The sequence below is a fragment of the Ornithorhynchus anatinus genome, chromosome 1 (genome assembly GCF_004115215.2).
Source record: "Ornithorhynchus anatinus isolate Pmale09 chromosome 1, mOrnAna1.pri.v4, whole genome shotgun sequence".
Lineage (NCBI taxonomy): Eukaryota > Metazoa > Chordata > Mammalia > Monotremata > Ornithorhynchidae > Ornithorhynchus > Ornithorhynchus anatinus.
In genome coordinates, this window is record NC_041728.1 from 2,332,644 (window position 1) to 2,352,157 (window position 19,514).

The window sequence follows — 19,514 nt, forward strand, 5'->3', positions numbered from 1 at the left end:
GGTGCAGGCTTTGCCCAGCGTCACTCCTCTTCCTCCCTCTCCTCCCGCTCAGGGCGGGTGCCCCGGGCCGGGGGATGCCCGCGGGGCTCAGGCCGCATGGCTCTGTTCTTCCCCCTTCTGCCAGGTGTGTGGCACGCCCGAATACATCGCGCCCGAGGTGATCCTGCGACAGGGCTACGGGAAGCCGGTGGACTGGTGGGCCATGGGCATCATCCTCTTTGAGTTCCTGGTGGGCTGCGTGCCCTTCTTCGGGGACACGCCGGAGGAGCTGTTCGGCCAGGTCATCAGCGGTCAGTACCCCGGCCCCCTCCCCCGCCCGCCCGCCCGCCCCCCCTCAGCCACTCGGCCGCGGCCCGGCGGCTCCCCCCCGAACTCCCTGTTCGGTTCCTGGACCGATCATGGCCGTCACGGGCCCCGCCGCCCTCCTCACTGGCATCCCGGGGTCTTCTCCCCCCTGACGGGTCGGTGCCGGGACCCTAGTGATGATAATAATAATAATAACTGGTATTTGTTAAGCGCTTACTATGTGTCAGACACCATTCTAAGTGCCGGGGCAGGTACAAGGTAATGGGGTTGGCCGTAGTTGCGATGCCGGGCCGTGGCCGGCCTGCCGGCGTTCCCTTGAGACGAAATCTGTCCCTGGTAGGCGGTGTGGGGAAGGGCCCTGAGGAAGCAAAGAGAAACAGACCAAAGCCCAGGAAAGCCAAGGGGGTGAAGCCTGACGGGAATTCTGCGGGAGCAGAGCCGGCTGTGGCCTCCGGCTTGCCCGGCCCAAACCCGATCCCCCATCGTCCTTGGCCACAAGCGGGCTGACCGTCACCGGGGCTCGGCAGCAGTGTGGCCGGCCCTTTCCCTCATTGCCGTCTTGCAGCCTCCGACCCCCAAAGACACCAGGGGTTTCACGGATGTGCTCGGGGCCGTCCCGGCGCTCGCTACGCTCTGCTCGGTCCCTGACCCGAAGGGATCTGGAGCCCCCAAGGCCCCGCTGTCCCCTCGCCCGCCTCCGAATGGCCGGTCCGAAGCTGAAGTCCGGTCCTGGAGCAGGGGCCGTGGTGACCCGCGTCCACGCTCTCTTCCAGATGACATCGGTTGGCCAGACAAGGAGGAAGAGATTCCGCCTCCCGAAGCCCAGTGCCTGATCACCCTGCTGCTACGCCAGGACCCCCTGGAGAGGCTGGGCACGGGTGAGAGCCCCCCGGGGACCCTCCTCCTCACCCGCTGGCACTAGGCCGTGGCCCCGGGGCCCCTCACGCGGGCTCCGCGGAAGCCACCGAGGGCTTCGCCCCCATGCGACCATCCAGCCGTCGGTCAGGATTCCTATACTAAGAGCAATCGTGGAATTTTTTTAAGGATATTTAAGCGCTCACTCTGTGCCAGGCACCATACTAAGCACTGGGATAGATTCAAGTTAGTCGAGTTGGACCCAGTCCCTGTCCCTCATGGGGCTCACGGGTTTAATCCCCATTTTACAGTTGGGGTAACAGAGGCACCGAGAAGTGACTTGTCCAGGGTCATCCAGAGGATAAGCGGTGGAGCTCGGATTAGAACCCAGGTCCTCTGACTCCCGGGCCCGTGCTCTATCCACTAGGCCACGCGGCTGGCAGCCGCCCGGCAGAGCGCTCCACGCCCCGGAGGCGCCCGGCACGGTGCCCTGCACACAGGAGGTTCCCAGTCGCTACCGGAGCTGATGAACTGATGTCTCCCCGTGTGTCTCCCTCTGTCTCTGACATCTCTGTCCCCGGGGCTCCGCAGGCGGTGCCTACGAGGTCAAGCAGCATCGCTTCTTCCACTCCCTGGACTGGAATGGCCTGCTGAGGCAGAAGGCCGAGTTCATCCCTCAGCTGGAGTCGGAGGACGACACGAGCTACTTCGACAGTACGTTGTCCCGCCCGCCCTACGGCCCCCGCTGGGCCGCGAGGGCAGGACTGACCCCCTGGCCCTCGCCACCCGGGGCCTGCTGCCGGGACACGGACCACTGCTGGCCCCACTTTACAGGGGGCGGAAAGCGGGCCCGGAGAGGTCGAGCCCCCGGCCCGAGGTCACGCAGCGGGCCAGCGGCGGAGCCGGGACCAGCAGCCGGCTCCCCGGCCCTCCCTCTTGCCTGGGCTGCGCTGCAGTAATAATACTAATTTCGGTGTTTGTTAAGCGCTTACTATGTGCCAGGCACTGTGCTGAGCGCTGGGATGGGGACAAGCAGATTGGGCTGGACACAGTCCCCGTCCCGTGTGGAGCTCACAGTCTCCCTTCCCAGTTTACGGATGAGTCAACTGAAGCATAGAGAAGTGAAGTGACTTGCCCACGGTCACAGAACAGACAAATGGCAGAGCCGGGATTAGAACCCAGGACCTTCTGACTGCCAGGCCCGGGGTCTAGCCACTATGCCATGCTGCTAGTAGTAGCCATCACGCTGTCTGTTGAGCTCCTACTAGAAGTCTGGCACTGTACTAAATGCTTGGGAATAAACTCACTGTGGGCAGGGAATGTATCTTTTTATTGTTCATTCATTCATTCATTCATTCATTCAATAGTATTTATTGAGCGCTTACTATGTGCAGAGCACTGTACTAAGCGCTTGGACTACGAATCGGTAACAGATAGCGACAGTCCCTGCCCTTTGACGGGCTTACGGTCTAATCGGGGGAGACGTTGAATCGTGTTCTCCCGAGCGATTAGTACAGTGCTCTGCGCATAGTGAGCGCTCAAGAAGTACAATTGAATGAATGAACATTCCCCAGAAAGACACATCTGGATGCTAGTCCGTGAGCTCCTTGAGAACGGGGAGCCTGTCTGTCTAACTCTCGTTCTCTTTCAAGCACCTTGTGCAGCGCTTTGCACACAGTAAGCACACAATCAGCACTGTAGGTTGATTGATTATATTTTTATTACCCTATTAATTTTGTTAATGAGGTGTCCATCCCCTTGATTCTATTTATTGCGATTAAGTTGTCTTGTTTTTGGCCGTCTGTCTCCCCCAGTTAGAATATAAGCCCGTCGATGGGCAGGGACGGTCTCTCTCTGTTGCCGGATTGTCCATTCCAAGCGCTTAGTACAGTGCTCTGCACACAGTGAGCGCTCAATAAATACTATTGAATGAACGAATGAATTGAAGGGGCGGGCACCCGGCCCGCAGGGACCATACACTCTCCCAGGAGGGCCGCACCTTCCCCAGTGGACCCCTTGGCGTTCTGGGACGCTCCTGGGCGCTCTCTTGGTGCAGCGAGGCCCTGCCCTCCATCGTGCCTCTTGTTGAGCGACCCTAATCCTCCCGCAGAAGCATGGCACAGTGGCTAGAGGCCTCACTTGGCAGCCAGGAGGTCGTGGGTTCTAATCCCGGCTCCGCCACTTGTCTGCCGGGCGACCTTGAATAAGGTGCTTCGTTTCTCTGGGCCTCGGTTACCCCATCTGGAAAATGGGGAGGGAGACCGTGAGCCCCACGTGGGACAGAGACTGGGTCCAACCCGATGTACGTGTATCCACCCCGGCGCTTAGGACAGTGGCTGGCACATAGTAAGCGCTTACCAAAGAAGCTGTGCTGGGAGCTATGGTGGGAGCTGCCCCCAGGGGGGCGCCACGTGCGCAGGCTGAGCTCCGTCTGTAAGGGTGAAGGCCCTATTGGGACCTGATAATAATGATAATAATAATAATAATAATGTTGGTATTTGTTAAGCACTTACTATGTGCTGAGCACTGTTCTAAGCGCTGGGGGAGATACAGGGTCATCAGGTTGTCCCCCGTGAGGCTCAGGGTCTTCACCCCCATTTTCCAGATGAGGTCACTGAGGCCCAGAGAAGTGAAGTGACTCGCCCACAGTCACACAGCTGACAAGTGGCAGAGTCGGGATTTGAACCTGCGACCTCTGACTCCCAAGCCCGTGCTCGTTCCACGCGTAATATCGTTTAACTGCTTACTATGTGCCCAGCCCTGTTCTAAGCACTGGGGTGGATACAAGGTGATCAGTTTGTCCCATGTGGGGCTCACGGTCTTCATCCCCATTTTACAGACGAGGTAACTGAGGCACAGAGAAGCGAAGTGGCTTGCCCAAGGTCACACAGCGGACAAGTGGAGGAGCTGGAATTAGAACCCACGTCCTCTGACTCCCAAGTCCGTGCCCTTTCATGTGTGCAACCAGATTCCCGCTTCATTAATAATGATTCATTCGTTCGGTCGTACTTCATTCATTCATTCCATAGTATTCATTGAGCGCTTACTATGTGCAGAACACTGTACTAAGCACTTGGGAATGATGATGGTATTTGTTAAACGCTTACTAAGTGTCAAGCACTGTTTAAGCACCGGGTAGATACAAGCCAGTTAGTTTGGACGCAGTCCCTGCCCCACATGGGGCTTGCAGTGTTCATCCCCATTTCGCAGATGAGGTGACCGAGGCACGGAGAAGTGCAATGACCGGCCCAGGGTCACACAGCGGACAAGTGGCGGAGTCGGGATTAGAACCCAGACCTTTATGATTCCCGGGCCCGTTCTCTATCCACTGGGCCCCGCTGCTTCCACAGGATTATAGGGGTCAAGTCCCTGTTGGACCCTAATGTTCTGGGAGCCGCCCCCGGGGAGTGCCGGGCGCGGTCACCCTGAAGGCAGGGGAAGACCAGAGTGCGAAGCGGAGTGTGAAAGCCCAGCTGGCCCCGGGAAGGGTGGCCAGGAGCGGGTCCGGAATGGAGGGGGGGAGGCCCAGAGGTGCCGGCCGGGCCGAGGTCTGTGAGAAGCACCGTGACGTAGTGGTTAGAGCACGGGCCTGGGAATCAGACAGTCACGGGTTCTCATCCCGGCTCCGCCACTTGTCTGCTGTGTGACCTCGGGCAAGTCACTTCACTTCTCAGCGCTTAGAACAGTGCTTGGCACATAGTGAGTGCTTAACAAATGCCATTGTTATTCTCTGGGCCTCAGTTCCCTCACCCGTAAAACGGGGATTGAGAACGTGAGCCCCACGCGGGACAGGGGCCGTGCCCAACCCCGTTTGCTCGTATCCGCTCCGGCGCTTAGTACAGTGCCTGGCACATAGCGAGCACTGAACAAATGCTGTTATTACCTGCCCAGCTCCCTCGCGGACACCGCTGTCGGTGGGCGCTGCCGGGGCCGGGCGTCGCCCCTTTCAGGGGTCCCAAGGGCCCGAGCCCCGTCCGGAAACGGGAATGGCGGAGCGGGGCGCGGTGGCGGCGGGCGCGGAGTGACCCCCCTCCCGACGTCTGCCGGCAGCTCGCTCCGAGAAGTACCACCACATGGAAACCGAGGAGGAAGACGAGGAGGACGAGACCAACGACGAAGACTTCAGCGTGGAAATCCGGCAGTTTTCCTCGTGTTCCCACAGGTTTTCCAAAGTGAGCCGAGTCGGGTTTGGACTGAGACCCGGGCCCTGGCCCGCCGGTGGCACCGGAGGCCCGGTGTTTATCGAGAGCCCGCCGAGGGCGGCGCGCCGGAGCGAGCTTACGTCGGCCTTAGCGAACGTAGCGTAGTGGACGTGCAGCGTAGGGAGCATACGAGAGGCGGGCGGCGAGGTAGACGAGGTGGAGGGGCGGTGAGAAGGTTGGCGTTAGAGGAGCGAAGTGTGTGGGCAGGGTTGTGGCGAGGAGAGGTGTGGGGGACAAGGCGATTGAGTACTTTAAAGATAATCGATCGGACACAGTCCCCGTCCCACGCGCGGCTCACAGTATAAAGGGCCGGGAGAACCGGTATCTCATCCCCCTTTGACGGATGTGGAAACTGAGGCCCGAGAAGATAAAGCGGCTTGTCCGAGGTCTCACACAGTAGACATTAGAACCCAGGTCTCTTGGCGTTGGGTCCCGTGCTCTTTCCGCAAGACCATCCTGCTCCCCTGACGGTCCGAGAGAGTGGTGTTCTTCCCTGGGTGCTGAGGGGAAAATAATAATAGTAATAATGGTAGTTATTATTAATTAGTAATATCGATAACTGTGGTATTTAGATGCTTACTCCGTTCCAGGCACTGTACTAAGTGCTGGGGTAGATACAAGATCACCGGGTCCCTCATGGGGATGAGGAGGATTTAAACCCCCTCAATTTTCCTGTTGAGGTAACTGAGGGACGGAGAATAATAATCATGGTACGTGTTAAGCGCTCACTGTGTGCCGAGTACCGTTCTGAGCCCCGGGGGTAGATACGAGGTAATCAGGTTGTCCCCCGTGAGGCTGTTTAATCCCCATTTTACAGATGAGGTAACTGAGGAAAAGAGAAGTTAGGTGGCTCGCCCGAGGTCACACAGCAGAGTGAAGTGACTTGCCCGAGGTCACACAGCAGACAAGTGGCAGAGCTGGGATTGGAACCCGGGTCCTTCCGACTCCCAGGCCCAGGCTCTTTCCAGCAGACCACCCTGCCTGCTGGGAAATAATAATAATGTTGGTATTTGTTAAGCGCTTACTATGTGCAGAGCGCTGTTCTAAGCGCTGGAGTAGATACAGGGTAATCAGGTTGTCCCCCGTGGGGCTCACAGTTAATCCCCATTTCACAGATGAGGTAACTGAGGCACAGAGAAGTGAAGTGACTTGCCCACGGTCAAAGGACCCGCCGAGTGCATGTTGCCAGGGGGCGGCCCCCCGGGGTGTTGGGTGTTGGGGTGCCGTGTGGAGGGCTCCCCGGAGGAGGTGTGGTGTGAGGAGGACTTGGTGGGGGGTGGGGTGGTCCGGTGGGCCCGAGCGCGGAGCTGAAACGTCAGCCCCGTTCCTTCTTCCTCCGGAAGTTTTGGGGGGGTCTTTCGGGTCCTCAAGGAGCTTACAGTCGGGCGCAAGGAGCTTACGTCTCTCCGTCTCCGTCTCCCTCTCCCCGTCTCCCCCGCAAGGTGTTCGGCAACATCGAGCGGACGACGCGGCCCTCCGCCGGGGAAGGGGAGGACGCCGGAGACGAGGCCAAGAGCCCGGCACCGCCGCCCCCGCCCGACTCTCTCGGCTGGACCGTGGGGCCATCCGACATGTACGTGAGGCCCCGGGCCTCTGTCCGGAGCCGCCCCCCTCGGTCTGTCTGAGGGCGGGGGTGGGACCTCGGGGCTTCTCTGGTCTTGCGCCGGCCTCCTGGGGGGGTGTCAGTCGTACCTACTGAGCGCTCACCGCGGGCGGAGCGTTGTGCCGAGCGCCCGGAAGAGCGCACTGTAACGGACGCAGTCCCCGCCCACACCGAGCTGACGGTCTAGAGCGCGCGTGGGGGTCCGGATGCCTGCTCGTGCCGTCCAGGGGTCAACTGACGGTCTCCCCCTCCCCCCCACCCGGACAGGCCCCGGCCCCCCGCCTTCCACACCCTGCCCACGCTGGCCGTTTCCACCGAGGGAGAGGCGAGTTGGGGGGCCCCCCGAGGGGAGCCGCAACAGACCGGACGTCCGGCCCAGCGGGTCAGTCGGGACGAGCCCGAGACCGCCGGCCCAGAGCGCGTCGCCCGCGGCTCCGCCCTCCTGGGTAAGGCCGGGGGCGCCGCCGTCCCGAGACGCGCGTCCGGGGAGTCGGGGCGGCGGGGCCGGGGGGTAGGCGGGGGAGATGGCCGGATGAACGAGACGCGCAGGCGGGTGCAGATCCGTGGGCGAGGGGCGAGGCGGGACGGGCGGCTTGGGGGGGTGGATCGCCGAAGGCTTCCCGGAGGAGGTGGGCTTTTAGGAGAGCTGGGAAGATGGGGGGCAGCTGTGGATCTGGGGGGCCGGAGAGAGGAGCGAGGCAAACTGGGGAGGACTGGGGGAGGAGGAGAGCCCCGCTCGGCCCCTCTGCCCCGTCCACGCCGCTGTGACGGCTTCCTGCTCCGCCCCCTCCCCACTGTCCGCCCCGTGGCCACAACCTCCCGCCCTGCCCCCTTCCTGCCGTCCGCACTGCGCTCATTCATTCAATGAATCATATTTAATAATAATAATGATGGTATCTGTTAAGCGGTCACTACGTGCCAAGCACTGTTCTAAGCGCTGGGGTAGATACAGGGTCATCGGGTTGTCCCACGTGGGGCGCACAGTCTTCATCCCCATTTTCCAGATGAGGGAACCCAGCTAGAGAAGGCACGGTCACACAGCGGACGAGTGGCGGAGCCGGGATTAGAACCCACGTCCTCTGACTCCCAAGCCCGGGCTCTTTCCGCTGAGCCACGCGGCTTCGCATTTATTGAGCGCTTTCTGTGTGCAGAGCACTGTGCTAAGCTCTCGGGAGAGGACAATACAACGATAGACAGACACGTTCCCTGCCTCGCCCTTTCCTCACCGTCCACTCCGTAGTCAAAGCCACCAGCGCCACCCCACCATCCACACTGCAGTCATTCGTTCATTCAGTCGTACTCATTGAGCGCTTACTGTGTGCGGAGCACTGTACTAAAGGGCTTGGGAGAGGACAGTACAGCAGTGAGAAGATACATTCCCTGCCCTCCCCGCCGTCCACCCCATCCTTCCCTGCACCGCCCCCCGCCCCCCCAGACACACCCCTCCCGGGCACCGTCCGTCCCGTCCCCCCCTCGCCCCCGCTGGCCGCCCGGCTCCCCCTGACCGTGTCCGTTCCTCCTCCTCCTCCGCTCAGTGGGCGGCAGACCCCCGGAGCTCTGGGACCGGCCCGACGGACGCCCCGAGGACGTGGACGGAGCCGCCGCCCCTCCCCGAGCCCCCGGGGGTCCGGTCAGCCCCCCGGCCCGGACGCAGCTCGATGGCGCCGCGGAGAAGAGCGAGATCCACAAGTCCCTGTCGGCCGGCGCCTTGTCCCTCACCTTCGCCGGAGGTAGAGCCCGCCTGGGTCCCCCCAGCTCCCCGCGGTGGTGATTCTAGCCGTGTCCCCTCCGTCGCCTGGCCCGGGCCCGGCCCTTCTCACCCCCCTGCCCCTCCGGGACATCGCCGTCCGACGCCCCGACCGCCCCCGGGGCCGCGAGGCGGCTGGCCTCGGGGTCGCTGCGAGGGGGTAGACTGAGGCCGGCTCCTCTCGGGGATTCTACGGGCACGAGAGGCCGCGGGGAAGGCGGCGGTTCCACGAGTCCCTGGGGCGGCGGAAGGGGTCCCTCCCAACCCAGTCCGTCCCGAAATGGGCTTTCATCTCCTCCCCGCCACCGCCCCTCGTCCGCCTCTCTCGCTTGGGTTCTGGGCCTCAGTTGCCCCATCTGTAAAACGGGGATTCGGTATTCCTTCGTTCAGCCCCACTTCACGCCGCCGGACACGCGCATCTTCCCGGTTCCCACCCACGCCGCCCGCGCGGTGGTTTCTGTCGCTGTCGGTGGCGCTGCCCCGTGGGCATCCGCGTCTCCCCCCGGGCCCCGCCTGACGGCCGACTCTGTGTTCCAGATGCATTCGGCGTGTCTCCGCTGGGGAGCCCCGTGTCCCCCCGCTCGCCGTCCTCCGACCCCTCGTCGTCGCGGGACCCCTCCCCGAGCCGGGCCCCGCCCCCCGCCGCCGGCCCCTGCCCCGGGGCCCAGCAGCCCGTCGTGGTGCACAGCTCCGGGAAGAAGTTCGGCTTCACCATCCGGGCCATCCGCGTCTACGTGGGCGACAGCGACGTCTACACCGTCCACCACGTCGTCTGGGTGAGGGCACGGGGCGCGCGGGGGGCGGAGGGGCCCCTCTTCTCACCGCCGTCTCTCGTCGATGCGGTCGGAAAGTATCGCCACCCGCTTGCCGCGTGCTAAGCGCCGGGGTCGATACAGGATAGTCAGGTCAGGCACCGTCCCCGTACCACGTGGGCTTACAGACAGGAGGAGGAAGAACGGGGAAACCGAGGCCGGGAGAGGTCAAGCGACTTGCTCGGCGCCGCGCAGCGGGCCGGGGAGGACCTGGGACTAAAACCCGGGTCTCCGGACTCCTCTGCGCTCTCCGCCGGGATGCGCTGTCCATGTCGCGCTAGACGGCCCCCACCCGTCTCCACCCTCTGTTCTTCCTGTGTAGTGATTCCCGTGGGGGACTGTAACGACCCTCCAAAGTGAACCCTGTAGGTCATTCATTCAGTTGTACTTATCGAGCGCTTACGGTGTGCAGAGCACTGTTCTAAGCGCTTGGGAGGGTACGACAGAACAATAAATAGACACATCCCCTGCCCACAACGAGCTGACAGTCTAGAGGCGGGGAGACCGACGTGAATAGAAATAAATAAATGACGGATACGGACGTAAGTGGTCCGGGGCTGGGGAGGGGGGAATCGATAAAGGGAGCAAGTCGGGGGATGCGGAAAGGAGGGGGAGACCCCGTAGCCAGCTCTGTGGCGACCCCCATAATGAATTCTGTGGGAGAGCAGCCTGGCCTAGCGGGTAGAGCCCGGCCCTGGGAGTCGGAAGGACCCCGGTTCTAATCCCGGCTCCGCCACTCGTCTACTGTATGACCTTGGACAAGTCACTTCCTTTCTCTGTGCCTCCAATTCCCTCATCTGTAAAATGGGGATGAAGACCGTGAGCCCCTTGTGGGACGTGGACTGGCGCCTACCTGATTAGCATGTATCACCCCTGTGCTTAGTACAGGGTGTGATATATAGTAAGCACTTAAATGCCATAAAAAAGAAGAAAACTCTGTAGCGAGCTCTGCATGGCCAGCCCCGGTAGAAGCCCCCCGGCGAACCCCGCTCCGACCATCTCCGCCCTTGCCCGTTGCGGAGTTGCGGCCCCCCAGCTCGGTACCCTGAGAGAGCGGACGGGTCACTCGCGTCGCACGGCCGCAGCGGTGTCGGCTCCCGGTGCCCGCCGCCGGTCGCCCGCCGGTCCGGGCGCTGGGAAGGAACAGCCGGTCGGGGGGGCGGGCGGCCGGTCGACCCCGCCCATCCCGGGCTGGGGTCCCCGGGGCCGGCCGGGCTCACGGTCCCCCCACTCTCCCGCCCCGCGCAGAATGTGGAAGAGGGCAGTCCCGCAGCCCAGGCGGGGCTGAGGGCCGGCGACCTCATCACCCACATCAACGGCGAGCCGGTCAACGGGCTGGTCCACCCCGAGGTCATCGAGCTGCTGCTGAAGGTACCGGGACGGCGGGCCAGGAGGAGGGGGCGCTGCCGATTGCGGGGTGCTGGGTTGGACGCCTGCTGGGTTTAGAGCGCCTGCTGGGAGCAGAGTGCTGTGCTGGATGCCTGCTGTGTGCGGAGCACTGGGCCGGCCACCTGCCGTGTGCGGAGCGCTGTGCTGGACACCTGCCGCGCGCAGAGCTCTGCGCGGGGTGCCTGCTGTGTGCAGGGCGCTGTGCTGGAGGCCTGGCAGAACACTGTACTGGCCACCTGCTGGGGGCAGATTGCCATAATGTATGTCTACCGTGTGCAGAGCACTGTGCTGGGCCTGGAACGAAAGCGGTAGAGTTGAAAACAACGGCGAGAGCAGCCTCCAGGTGGCCCACCCCCTAACCCTGTTTCCCCCACCGGAGGGGTTTTGTTCCCCTTGGATGGTGCCCGTAGACCTGGGAAGTGCCCGCCTTTCTGCCCGGCTCCTCGGGCCGAAAGTCAGTGGGAAGGAGACCCGTTCTCCCGGGACCCGACCCCCCTCCCGGAAGCCCGAGCGGCTCCGAGATCCCCCTCCCCATTTCCACAGAGCGGGAACCTGGTGTCCATGATGACCACGCCCTTCGAGAACACGTCGATCCGCACAGGGCCCGCCCGGCGCCACAGCTACCGCAGCCGGATGGTCCGGCGCAGCAAGAAAGTCAAGAAGAAGGAGAACCTCGAACGGTCAGTGGGGCCGGGGGGGCCGCTCCCGCCGCCTCGGGGGGTGCGTGCACGTTTGTGTGTGTGTGAGCGTGAATGGTGCACGTTTGTTTGACGTTCCTGAGACCGAAGTCCGCCGGCGGCGACGCAGGCCCGAGATCGAGATCAGCGGTACGGGCCGAGGTCCCTTCTGACCCGCCGGGAGACCGGGCCGGGGAGTGCGGATGGCTCGCTGCGGGCCCTCCCCGCCTCTGCAGACACACAGCTCGTGCGGGTCCCCGCCGACGGCAGCGAGCAGGGGGCCGGGAAAGGGTCCCGGCGGGCCCGGCGCTGGGGATGGGGCCGGTCAGCGCTTCTCCGCGTCCCTCGACGTCCCTCGCTCCACCGCTCTCGCTCCGTTGGCGGGTCTTAGAGGCCGAGGCCGGAGCGCCACGGTCCGGTTCCGTTTCTCAGCGGAGTCCCCCACCCGTCCGGTCGGCCGGAACGCGGGGCGTCCCGCCCCGCGGGACCTCGGCCCCTGCTGCGGGCGCACAGCGCGGCGGCGGTCCCCCTGACGGTCCCCCCGGCCCCGTCTCGCCCCCGCAGGAAGCGGTCGCTTTTCAAGAAGCTGGCCAAGCAGCCGTCGCCGCTGCTCCACCCCAGCCGCAGCTTCTCCTGCCTGAGCCGCTCCCTGTCGTCCGGAGAGAGCCTGCCGGGCTCTCCGACGCACAGCCTGTCCCCCAGGTCGCCCACTCCGAGCTTCCGCTCCACCCCCGACTTCCCCTCCGGTGAGCTCGCCTCTCCTCAGCGGGGACGGGATGCCACGGCTGGCGGGGGCATGACCGGGTCGGGGACTGCCCGCCGTGGGCAGAGCGTTAGACCGGATGCCTGATGTGGCCAGAGCACTGTACTAATAATAATAAGGGTATTTGTTAAGAGCTGACTATAGTAATAATAATAATAATGTTGGTATTTGTTAAGCGCTTACTGTGTGCAGAGCACTGTTCTAAGCGCTGGGGTAGATATAGGGTGATCAGGTTGTCCCACATGAGGCTCACAATCAATTCGCCATTTTACAGATGAGGTAACTGAGGCACAGAGAAGTGAAGTGACTCGCCCACGGTCACACAGCTGACAAGTGACGGAGCCGGGATTCGAACCCCTGACCTCTGCCTCCCAAGCCCGGGCTCTTTTCACTGAGCCACGCCGCTTCTCTAATGTTGGTATTTGTTAAGCGCCTACTACGTGCAGAGCACTGTTCTAAGCGCTGCGGTAGATACAGGGTAATCGGGTCGTCCCACGTGAGGCTCGCAGTTAATGCCCATTTTACAGATGAGGGAACTGAGGCACAGAGAAGTGAAGTGACTTGCCCACGGTCACGCAGCTGACAAGGGGCAGAGGCGGGAGTCGAACCCACGACCGCTGACTCCAAAGCCCAGGCTCTTTCCACTGAGCCACGCTGCTTCCCCAGTGCGCCAGGCACTGTACTAAGCGCTGGGGTCGGCACAAGCTAATGAGGAGGGACACAGTCCTAGTCCCATATGGGGCTCACGGTCGTAATCCCCATTTTAGAGATGAGGTAACCGAGGCCCAGAGAAGTGAAGTGACTTCCCCAAGGGCACACAGCAGACAAGTGGCAGATATGGGATTAGAACCCATAACCCATGATTAGAAACACACTCTGCCTAATGTGGGCAGAGTGGTGCGCTGAGCGCCTACTGTGAGCAGAGCACTCTGCCGGGCAACTACTATCTGCAGAGTGTTGTGCTGGGCGCCTACCACATCCAGAGCTCTGTGCTGGGTGCCTTCTATGTGCAGAACACTGTGCTGAGCACCTAATGTCTGCAGAGCACTGTGCTGGCTGCCTGCTATGCAGAACACTGTGCTGGGCCCCTGTTACATCCAGAGCTCTGTGCTGGGCACCTACTGTGTACAGAGCACTGTGCTGGATGCCTACTGTGTGCAGAGCGCTGTGCTGAGTCCTAGGAAACACGTAGCAAGAGCAGAGAACATGGATCAGTGAATCAATGGTATTTATTAAGCGCTTGCTATATGCAGAGCTCTGTCCTAAGCGCTTGGTGGGGGGGAGACACAAAAGAATTAGCAGACGCGTTCTCTGCCCGTAATGAGCTTTCGGTTGAGAAGGGGAGACAGAAATTAATATGAGTAAATAATTAATGTATAACATATAACGTTTTAAGAGCTGTGAGGTTGGAACTAGTATCACATGTTGAAGGTCACACGTCCAAGTACATAGACGGCGCAGAAGGGAGAGAAGGCTGGGGAAAAAAGGGCTGAATAACGTTGGTATTTGTTGAGCGCTTACTATGTGCAGAGCACCGTTCTGAGCGCTGGGGTAGACACAGGGTCGTCAGGTCGTCCCACGTGAGGCTCACAGTCTTCATCCCCATTTTACAGATGAGGGAACTGAGGCCCAGAGAAGTGAAGTGCCTTGCCCACGGTCACACAGCTGACAAGGGGCAGAGCCGGGATTCGAACTCATGACCTCTGACTCCCAAGCCCGGGCTCTTTCCACTGAGCCACGCTGCTTCTCTATAATCAGGGAAGGCCTCTTGGAGGAGGCCCCTGCTCTAGGGTTTTAAAATAATAATAATAATGAGTATGATGGTATTTGTTAAGCGCTTAGTACGTGTCAAGTACTGTTCTAAGCGCTGGGGTAGATACAAGGTAATGAGGTCGTCCCACGTGGGCTCACAGTCTTCATCCCCATTTTAAAGATGAGGTGTCTGAGAAGTGAAGTGACTTGCCCAAAGTCACACAGCTGATAAGTGGCAGAGCCGGGATTAAAACCCACCACCTCTGACTCCCAAGCCCGGGCTCTCTCCACTGAGCCACGCTGCTTCTTATGCTTCTTATTATCCCCTCTCTGCCACCTGTCAGCTGTGTGACCGTGGGCAAGTCACTTCACTTCTCTGTGCCTCAGTTCCCTCATCTGGAAAATGGGGATTAACCGTGAGCCTCACGTGGGACGACCCGATGACCCTGTATCTCCCCCGGCGCTTAGAACGGTGCTCTGCACCTAGTAAGCGCTTAACAAATACCGACATTATTATTATTATGACCTGAGGGGAGATCGACTCCCCTCCTTATTGAGAGCCCGTCTCCTCCAAGAGGTCTTCCCAGATTAAACCCCCCTTTCCTCTTCTCCCACTTCCTCTGCGTCTCGCGGACTTACTGCCCTTGTTCTTCCGCGCTCCCGATCTGTCATTTATCTATATTAATATCTGCCTCCCGCCCCCTCTAGACTGTCAGTTCGTTGTCGGCAGGGAATGGGTCTGTTTATCGTTGTATCGTACTCGCCCAAGTGCTTAGTACAGTGCTCTGCACACGTTACGTGCTCGACAAATACAGTCGAGTGAATAGAGAAGCAGCGTGGCTCAGTGGAAAGAGCCCGGGCTTGGGAGTCGGAGGCCATGGGTTCGAATCCCCACATGTCGGCTGTGTGACTGTGGGCGAGTCACTTCACTGTGCCTCAGTCACCTCATATGTAAAGTGGGGATTAACTGTGAGCCTCACGTGGGACAAACGGATTCCCCTGTATCTACCCCAGCGCTTAGGACAGTGCTCCGCACATAGGAAGCGCTTACCAAATACCAACATTATTATTAAAGTAGATGAAAACATCAGCACTCAGGGGGCACCAGAGTGGTCAACCGCCTGGCGTGGTGGAGCCGGGTAAGATCAGGGGAGAGTGACCCTCACCCACTCATCGCCGTCTCTCTCTGTCTCTCTCTGTCTCTCTCTTTCTCCCCTTCCTCCACCCCCCCAGGGACAAACTCGTCTCAGAGCAGCTCACCGGGCTCCAGTGCTCCCAGCTCTCCGGCCGGCTCGGGCCACGTCCGGCCCAGCACGCTCCACGGCCTGGCCCCCAAGCTGGGCGGCGCCCGCTACCGTTCCGGCCGACGGAAGTCAGCGGGCAGCATCCCCCTGTCCCCGCTGGCCCGGACGCCCTCTCCCACGCCCCCGGCCCGGTCCTCCTCCCCGCCGCCGCCGCCGGCCGTTCACCCGCGGTCCCCGTCCCCGCTGCTGGGGACCCCCCGCCCCACCGCCGCCGCCGCCGCCCCCCCTTCTCGGGCCGGCCCGGCCTTCGCGGTCAGGACGCCCTCGCCGGGCGCCGGGGGGCACCCGACCGGGCGGCCCAAGAGCGCGGAGCCTCCCCGATCGCCGCTACTCCAGCGGGTGCGGTCGGAGGAGAAGCTCGGCCCGCCCTGCGCCGGACGCAAGCCCGGTCCGGAGGGGAAGATGCCCGGCCCGGAGGAGAGGAGGCCCGGCCCGGAGGGGAGGAGGCCCGGCCCGGAGGGGAGGCCCGGAACCCCGCCGCGCCGCCTGGCCCGGAGGAGGGCAGAGGGGAGGCCCCGGCCGGGCCCCGGACGCGGGCCGTGGAGCAGGGCTGCCTCAAGCGCCCGGCCGCCCGCCAGCCGGGCTTCCCAGAGCCGCCGGCCGGCCCGGACCGCGACAGGCCGGAGCCGTGGAAGCGGAGTCCGGCCGGTCGGGACCCCGAGGGCCCCGCGGTCCCGCGAAAGGAGGACGGAGACTCCCGCGGGGCCGGGGAGCGGCCTAGCTCCTCGGGAATCCCCGCCGTCGCCGTGGACGGCGGCCGGCGGGGGGATCGGCTCGTGCAGGGGAGGTCCAGCGGCCCGACGGCCGGCCCCGGCTCCCCGCCCGAGGCCCAGGGCCACCCCCAGCCACCCCCGGACCCGGCCAGGGGCAGAGGGGATGCCGCGGTCCGAGAGCCACTCGGGGTGGAGAGACCGGCCGGGGGCCAGCTCGCCCACCTGGGTCTGCTGCGGAAAAGGGCGGCCATAGCAGAGCAGGACGGAGGCGTCTGTCCGGGACGCTGGCCCAAGCCGGCAGTCGGTGGCCTCGGTGGCGCCCCCCGGCCCGTGGGTATGGAGCCCCCGCGGCCACAGGACGGCCAGGCCCAGGGCATCGGCGGCACCCACCGGGCCTCCGCGGCCCTCCCTGCTCCCTCCGCGGCCCTCAGGCCCCCAGGGATCCGGACCGAGAGCGGCCCGGAGACGGCGGATCCTCCCGCCCGCAAGAGCCCGTCCGACCACCGGCCGGAGGTACGGCCCGCGTCCTGCCTGCGGCCCATCGAGGGCACGTTGGACATCGCCCTGCTGTCCGGGCCTCCGGCCCCCACCTCGGGCAGCCGGGCCTCCCCGTCTGCGCCTCAGAGGGACGCCCCCTGCACCAGGGAGCCTCCGCCCGCCGGACCCTCAGTCAGCCGTTTCTGCGGACCGGCCCCGCGCACCCAGCCACCCGGCCGGCCCGGCCCGGGGAGGGATGAGACCGTCCCGCTGAGCGCCAACACGGGCATCCCGCCAGCCGGGCACCTGAGACGGGACGCTGCCACCCGGCCGCAAGAGCCGCGGTCTCCGGACGCCCCTGGCGCGCCTGCTTCCGCGGTCCCCACGTCGCCTGCCGGGCACGTGGTGCCCAACGCCCCGGGCCTCGCCGGGAAACAGGAGCAGCGGAGCCCAAGACCAGCGGGCCTCGTCGTCCAACGGAGCCGAGAGCGGGCTGGCCCCAGAGGTCCCTCCTCCCCTCCTCGAGACACTGCTTTGGATCCCGCCCCCCGGCCCCGGACCGCGGAGAGACCACTGGGGCCCGGTGGCCAGTCAGAGCCCCGAAACACCAGCAGAGACTCAACCGGAACCCTCGCCGGGACCCCTCGACAGCTGAAGGTCACCCCTGAGTCGTCCCGAGCCCCCGCCCGGAGCGAGAAGCCACTGGACCCACAGCAAGGGAACCCCGGGGATACCGGCTCCAGGGGCCCCGCGCCCCAGAAACCGCCCCCGACCCTAGACCACCCTGTCACCCTCACCCGGCCTCCTCCCGACCCGTCGCCGGCCGGGAGAGACACGGCCGCCGGGGCGCCGGGGGCCGGGGTATCGCGGGAGCTCGCGCCTTTGGTGGCGGGGAGTGGAGGCGGTCCACCCGGGCCCCCGGGCCGGGCCGCGGTCCCAGGCGGACCCGACACCAGCCCCCGGAAGAAGCCGACCACCGGGCGCGTCCCCGGAGACAGGGCACCGCCGAGCCAGGCCGGCGGCCGGGCCGAGACCGGCAGGCCCGGCGCCAGGCTCCAGGCCGCCCCCTCGGCCCTCCTCAGGCGAGATGCTCGCAGGAGCCGGCGGCGCCCGGGATCCAGCCCAACACTCGGGGGGTCCCGGCCTGTCCCGAGGCGCCCCAAGCCCGGCCCCGACCCAGGACGGGGCCCGTCAAGCCGGGGAACCGGCGGGCTCCGGCCCCCCGGCCTCCCCTGCCGACCGGAACCGGCGAGGCCCCCGGCGCCCTCCGGCCCCCAGGCCGAGCCCCGGGCCAACCAGACGCAGCCGGGCCCCGGCCGGCGGACCGGGGGCCGCGCGGCGTCTGCCGCCGGGCCGCCGGGTCCGTCCCCCCGACCGGCTCCCGCGGAAGGCTCCGGGCACCGACCCCTGACCTCCCCGAGGCCCAGGCGGGACGTGACCCTCCCGACCCGGGTGGATGCCGGGCCCCGGAGAACGCCGGGCGGCGGTGGGGGCCCTGGCCGCTGGAGCCTGGGAAGCCCGCCTCGGGGGCAGATGGCCGGATGCACGAGGCAAGAGCGGCGTCCCTCCCGCCCACCTCGCGCAACCCCGCCCCCTGCCGCCACACCCGGCCCGTCTGCCGCCACCCCTGGGGTCCCCGCAGACCCGGGTCTCGTGCAGGCCAGATCCCGCCGGGCGGCCCGACGGCCGAGATGGCGGCAGGGCGGCGGCCCCCCGCGGACAGAGACCGCACCCTGCGGCAGCGGCGGGGACGGGGACGGTGCGCACAACTGCCCCCTCAAAAAGTCCTAGCGGCCCACGGGCCGGGGGACGGCCCCGGCCGGAGCCCCGCGGGTCCGGCCGCCTGCCGAAACCAGCCCGGGCGGCCCCCTCCCCTCCTGGGGATCCCGGGCCGCCCGGGGGAGGGTCCCCCGACCGAGCGCCTCCGCGATCGCTCTGATCGGAAACGGTCCCGGGCCGTCACCACCCGGTATTGATCCTCCCTCCCGGGCCCCGCTGCCTCGAGGCCTGGGGCTCCCGGGAGCGGGAGGCGGGAGGCCCCCGGTTGTCCCGTGAGGACTCACGGCTTCGTCACTTCGTCGTCGAGGTCACGTCGGCTGAGGCGGGAGAGCGGATCCGTCTGCCGCCGCGTGGGGTTGGGGAGTGTGCGTTTGCCGTCCGGCGGTGGAAGGGGGCGGGCGGAGACCGCTCTGGGTTCTGCTTTCGGCTCAGTGGTCCCGGGTCTCTGGCTCTGGGTCCCCGCTCCCGGTTTCGCTCCCGGGGCTGGTCCGATCTCTGCGTTGCTGGCCCTCGGGGGTCACCGGGAGCGGTGGGGAGACCCTCCCCCAGAGAAAGGAAGGGCCTCCGGCTCGAGCCTGAGGGGCCCCAGCCTTGACCCTGGATCCTCTGGGCCTTCTGGGCTCTCGGGGGCTGGCAGGCCGTCCGGGGGGCGAGACCCCCCACCCCGGGGTCTGCTCCAGGACGGGGGCAGCCCGGCCCCTCCCTGTCCGGCCGGGACCGAGGCGGGGCAGGGGTCAGCTGCAGGTCGGGCTCAGTGCGGGTAGAAGGCTCCAAAGCGGTTCCAGTGGCCAGACGGCGATCCCGGCTGGAACCGGTTGTGTCTGTAGAGCTCCTGGCTTTGTTCCCGTGACCCCCTCCTTCCCCCACCTGCCTCAGGAATGCGGCCTCCGCGTGCCTTAGACTTGTGGGGCGGCTCGAGGGCCGCCGTGAGAGCTCCCGCGTGCTTGCGGCCTGAGGCTCGGCCGTGCCCGGTCTCTTGGGGTCCGGTCCCGACCGGGCCCCGCGGCCCCAGGAGAAGGCCTGGGGGGCGGCAAGCTGCTTTCCGGATCCTTTTGCTCTCCCTAGATGACCACCACGGGGCGGGCGCAGGCCGATCTCCTGGAGTCAAGGCCGCGGGGGCGGAGAGGTCAGAGGT

The 19,514-nt window shown here is 64.7% G+C and overlaps 2 protein-coding genes across 3 annotated transcripts in view; both read left to right on the forward strand.

Moving 5' to 3' along the window:
• Positions 1 to 16,542, forward strand: part of MAST4 (microtubule associated serine/threonine kinase family member 4) — a 193,174-nt gene extending 176,632 nt beyond the window's left edge. For both annotated transcript variants that reach the window (XM_029070088.2, XM_029070098.1), the window contains 12 exons: positions 125 to 290; positions 1,080 to 1,184; positions 1,753 to 1,875; positions 5,212 to 5,333; positions 6,806 to 6,936; positions 7,234 to 7,412; positions 8,502 to 8,696; positions 9,251 to 9,489; positions 10,774 to 10,896; positions 11,458 to 11,594; positions 12,156 to 12,337; positions 15,340 to 16,542. In XM_029070088.2, the coding sequence (XP_028925921.1) occupies positions 125 to 290; positions 1,080 to 1,184; positions 1,753 to 1,875; positions 5,212 to 5,333; positions 6,806 to 6,936; positions 7,234 to 7,412; positions 8,502 to 8,696; positions 9,251 to 9,489; positions 10,774 to 10,896; positions 11,458 to 11,594; positions 12,156 to 12,337; positions 15,340 to 16,376 (2,739 nt within the window). In that variant the 3' untranslated portion in view covers positions 16,377 to 16,542. The remainder of the gene's footprint in view (positions 1 to 124; positions 291 to 1,079; positions 1,185 to 1,752; positions 1,876 to 5,211; positions 5,334 to 6,805; positions 6,937 to 7,233; positions 7,413 to 8,501; positions 8,697 to 9,250; positions 9,490 to 10,773; positions 10,897 to 11,457; positions 11,595 to 12,155; positions 12,338 to 15,339) is intronic.
• On the forward strand, positions 16,460 to 18,576 carry LOC114806002 (basic proline-rich protein-like). The gene is made up of 2 exons (XM_029048654.1): positions 16,460 to 17,682; positions 17,781 to 18,576. Exons 1-2 carry the CDS (start codon positions 16,460 to 16,462, stop codon positions 18,574 to 18,576), a joined length of 2,019 nt encoding a protein of 672 aa, XP_028904487.1.
• The last annotated feature ends 938 nt before the right edge of the window (positions 18,577 to 19,514 follow it).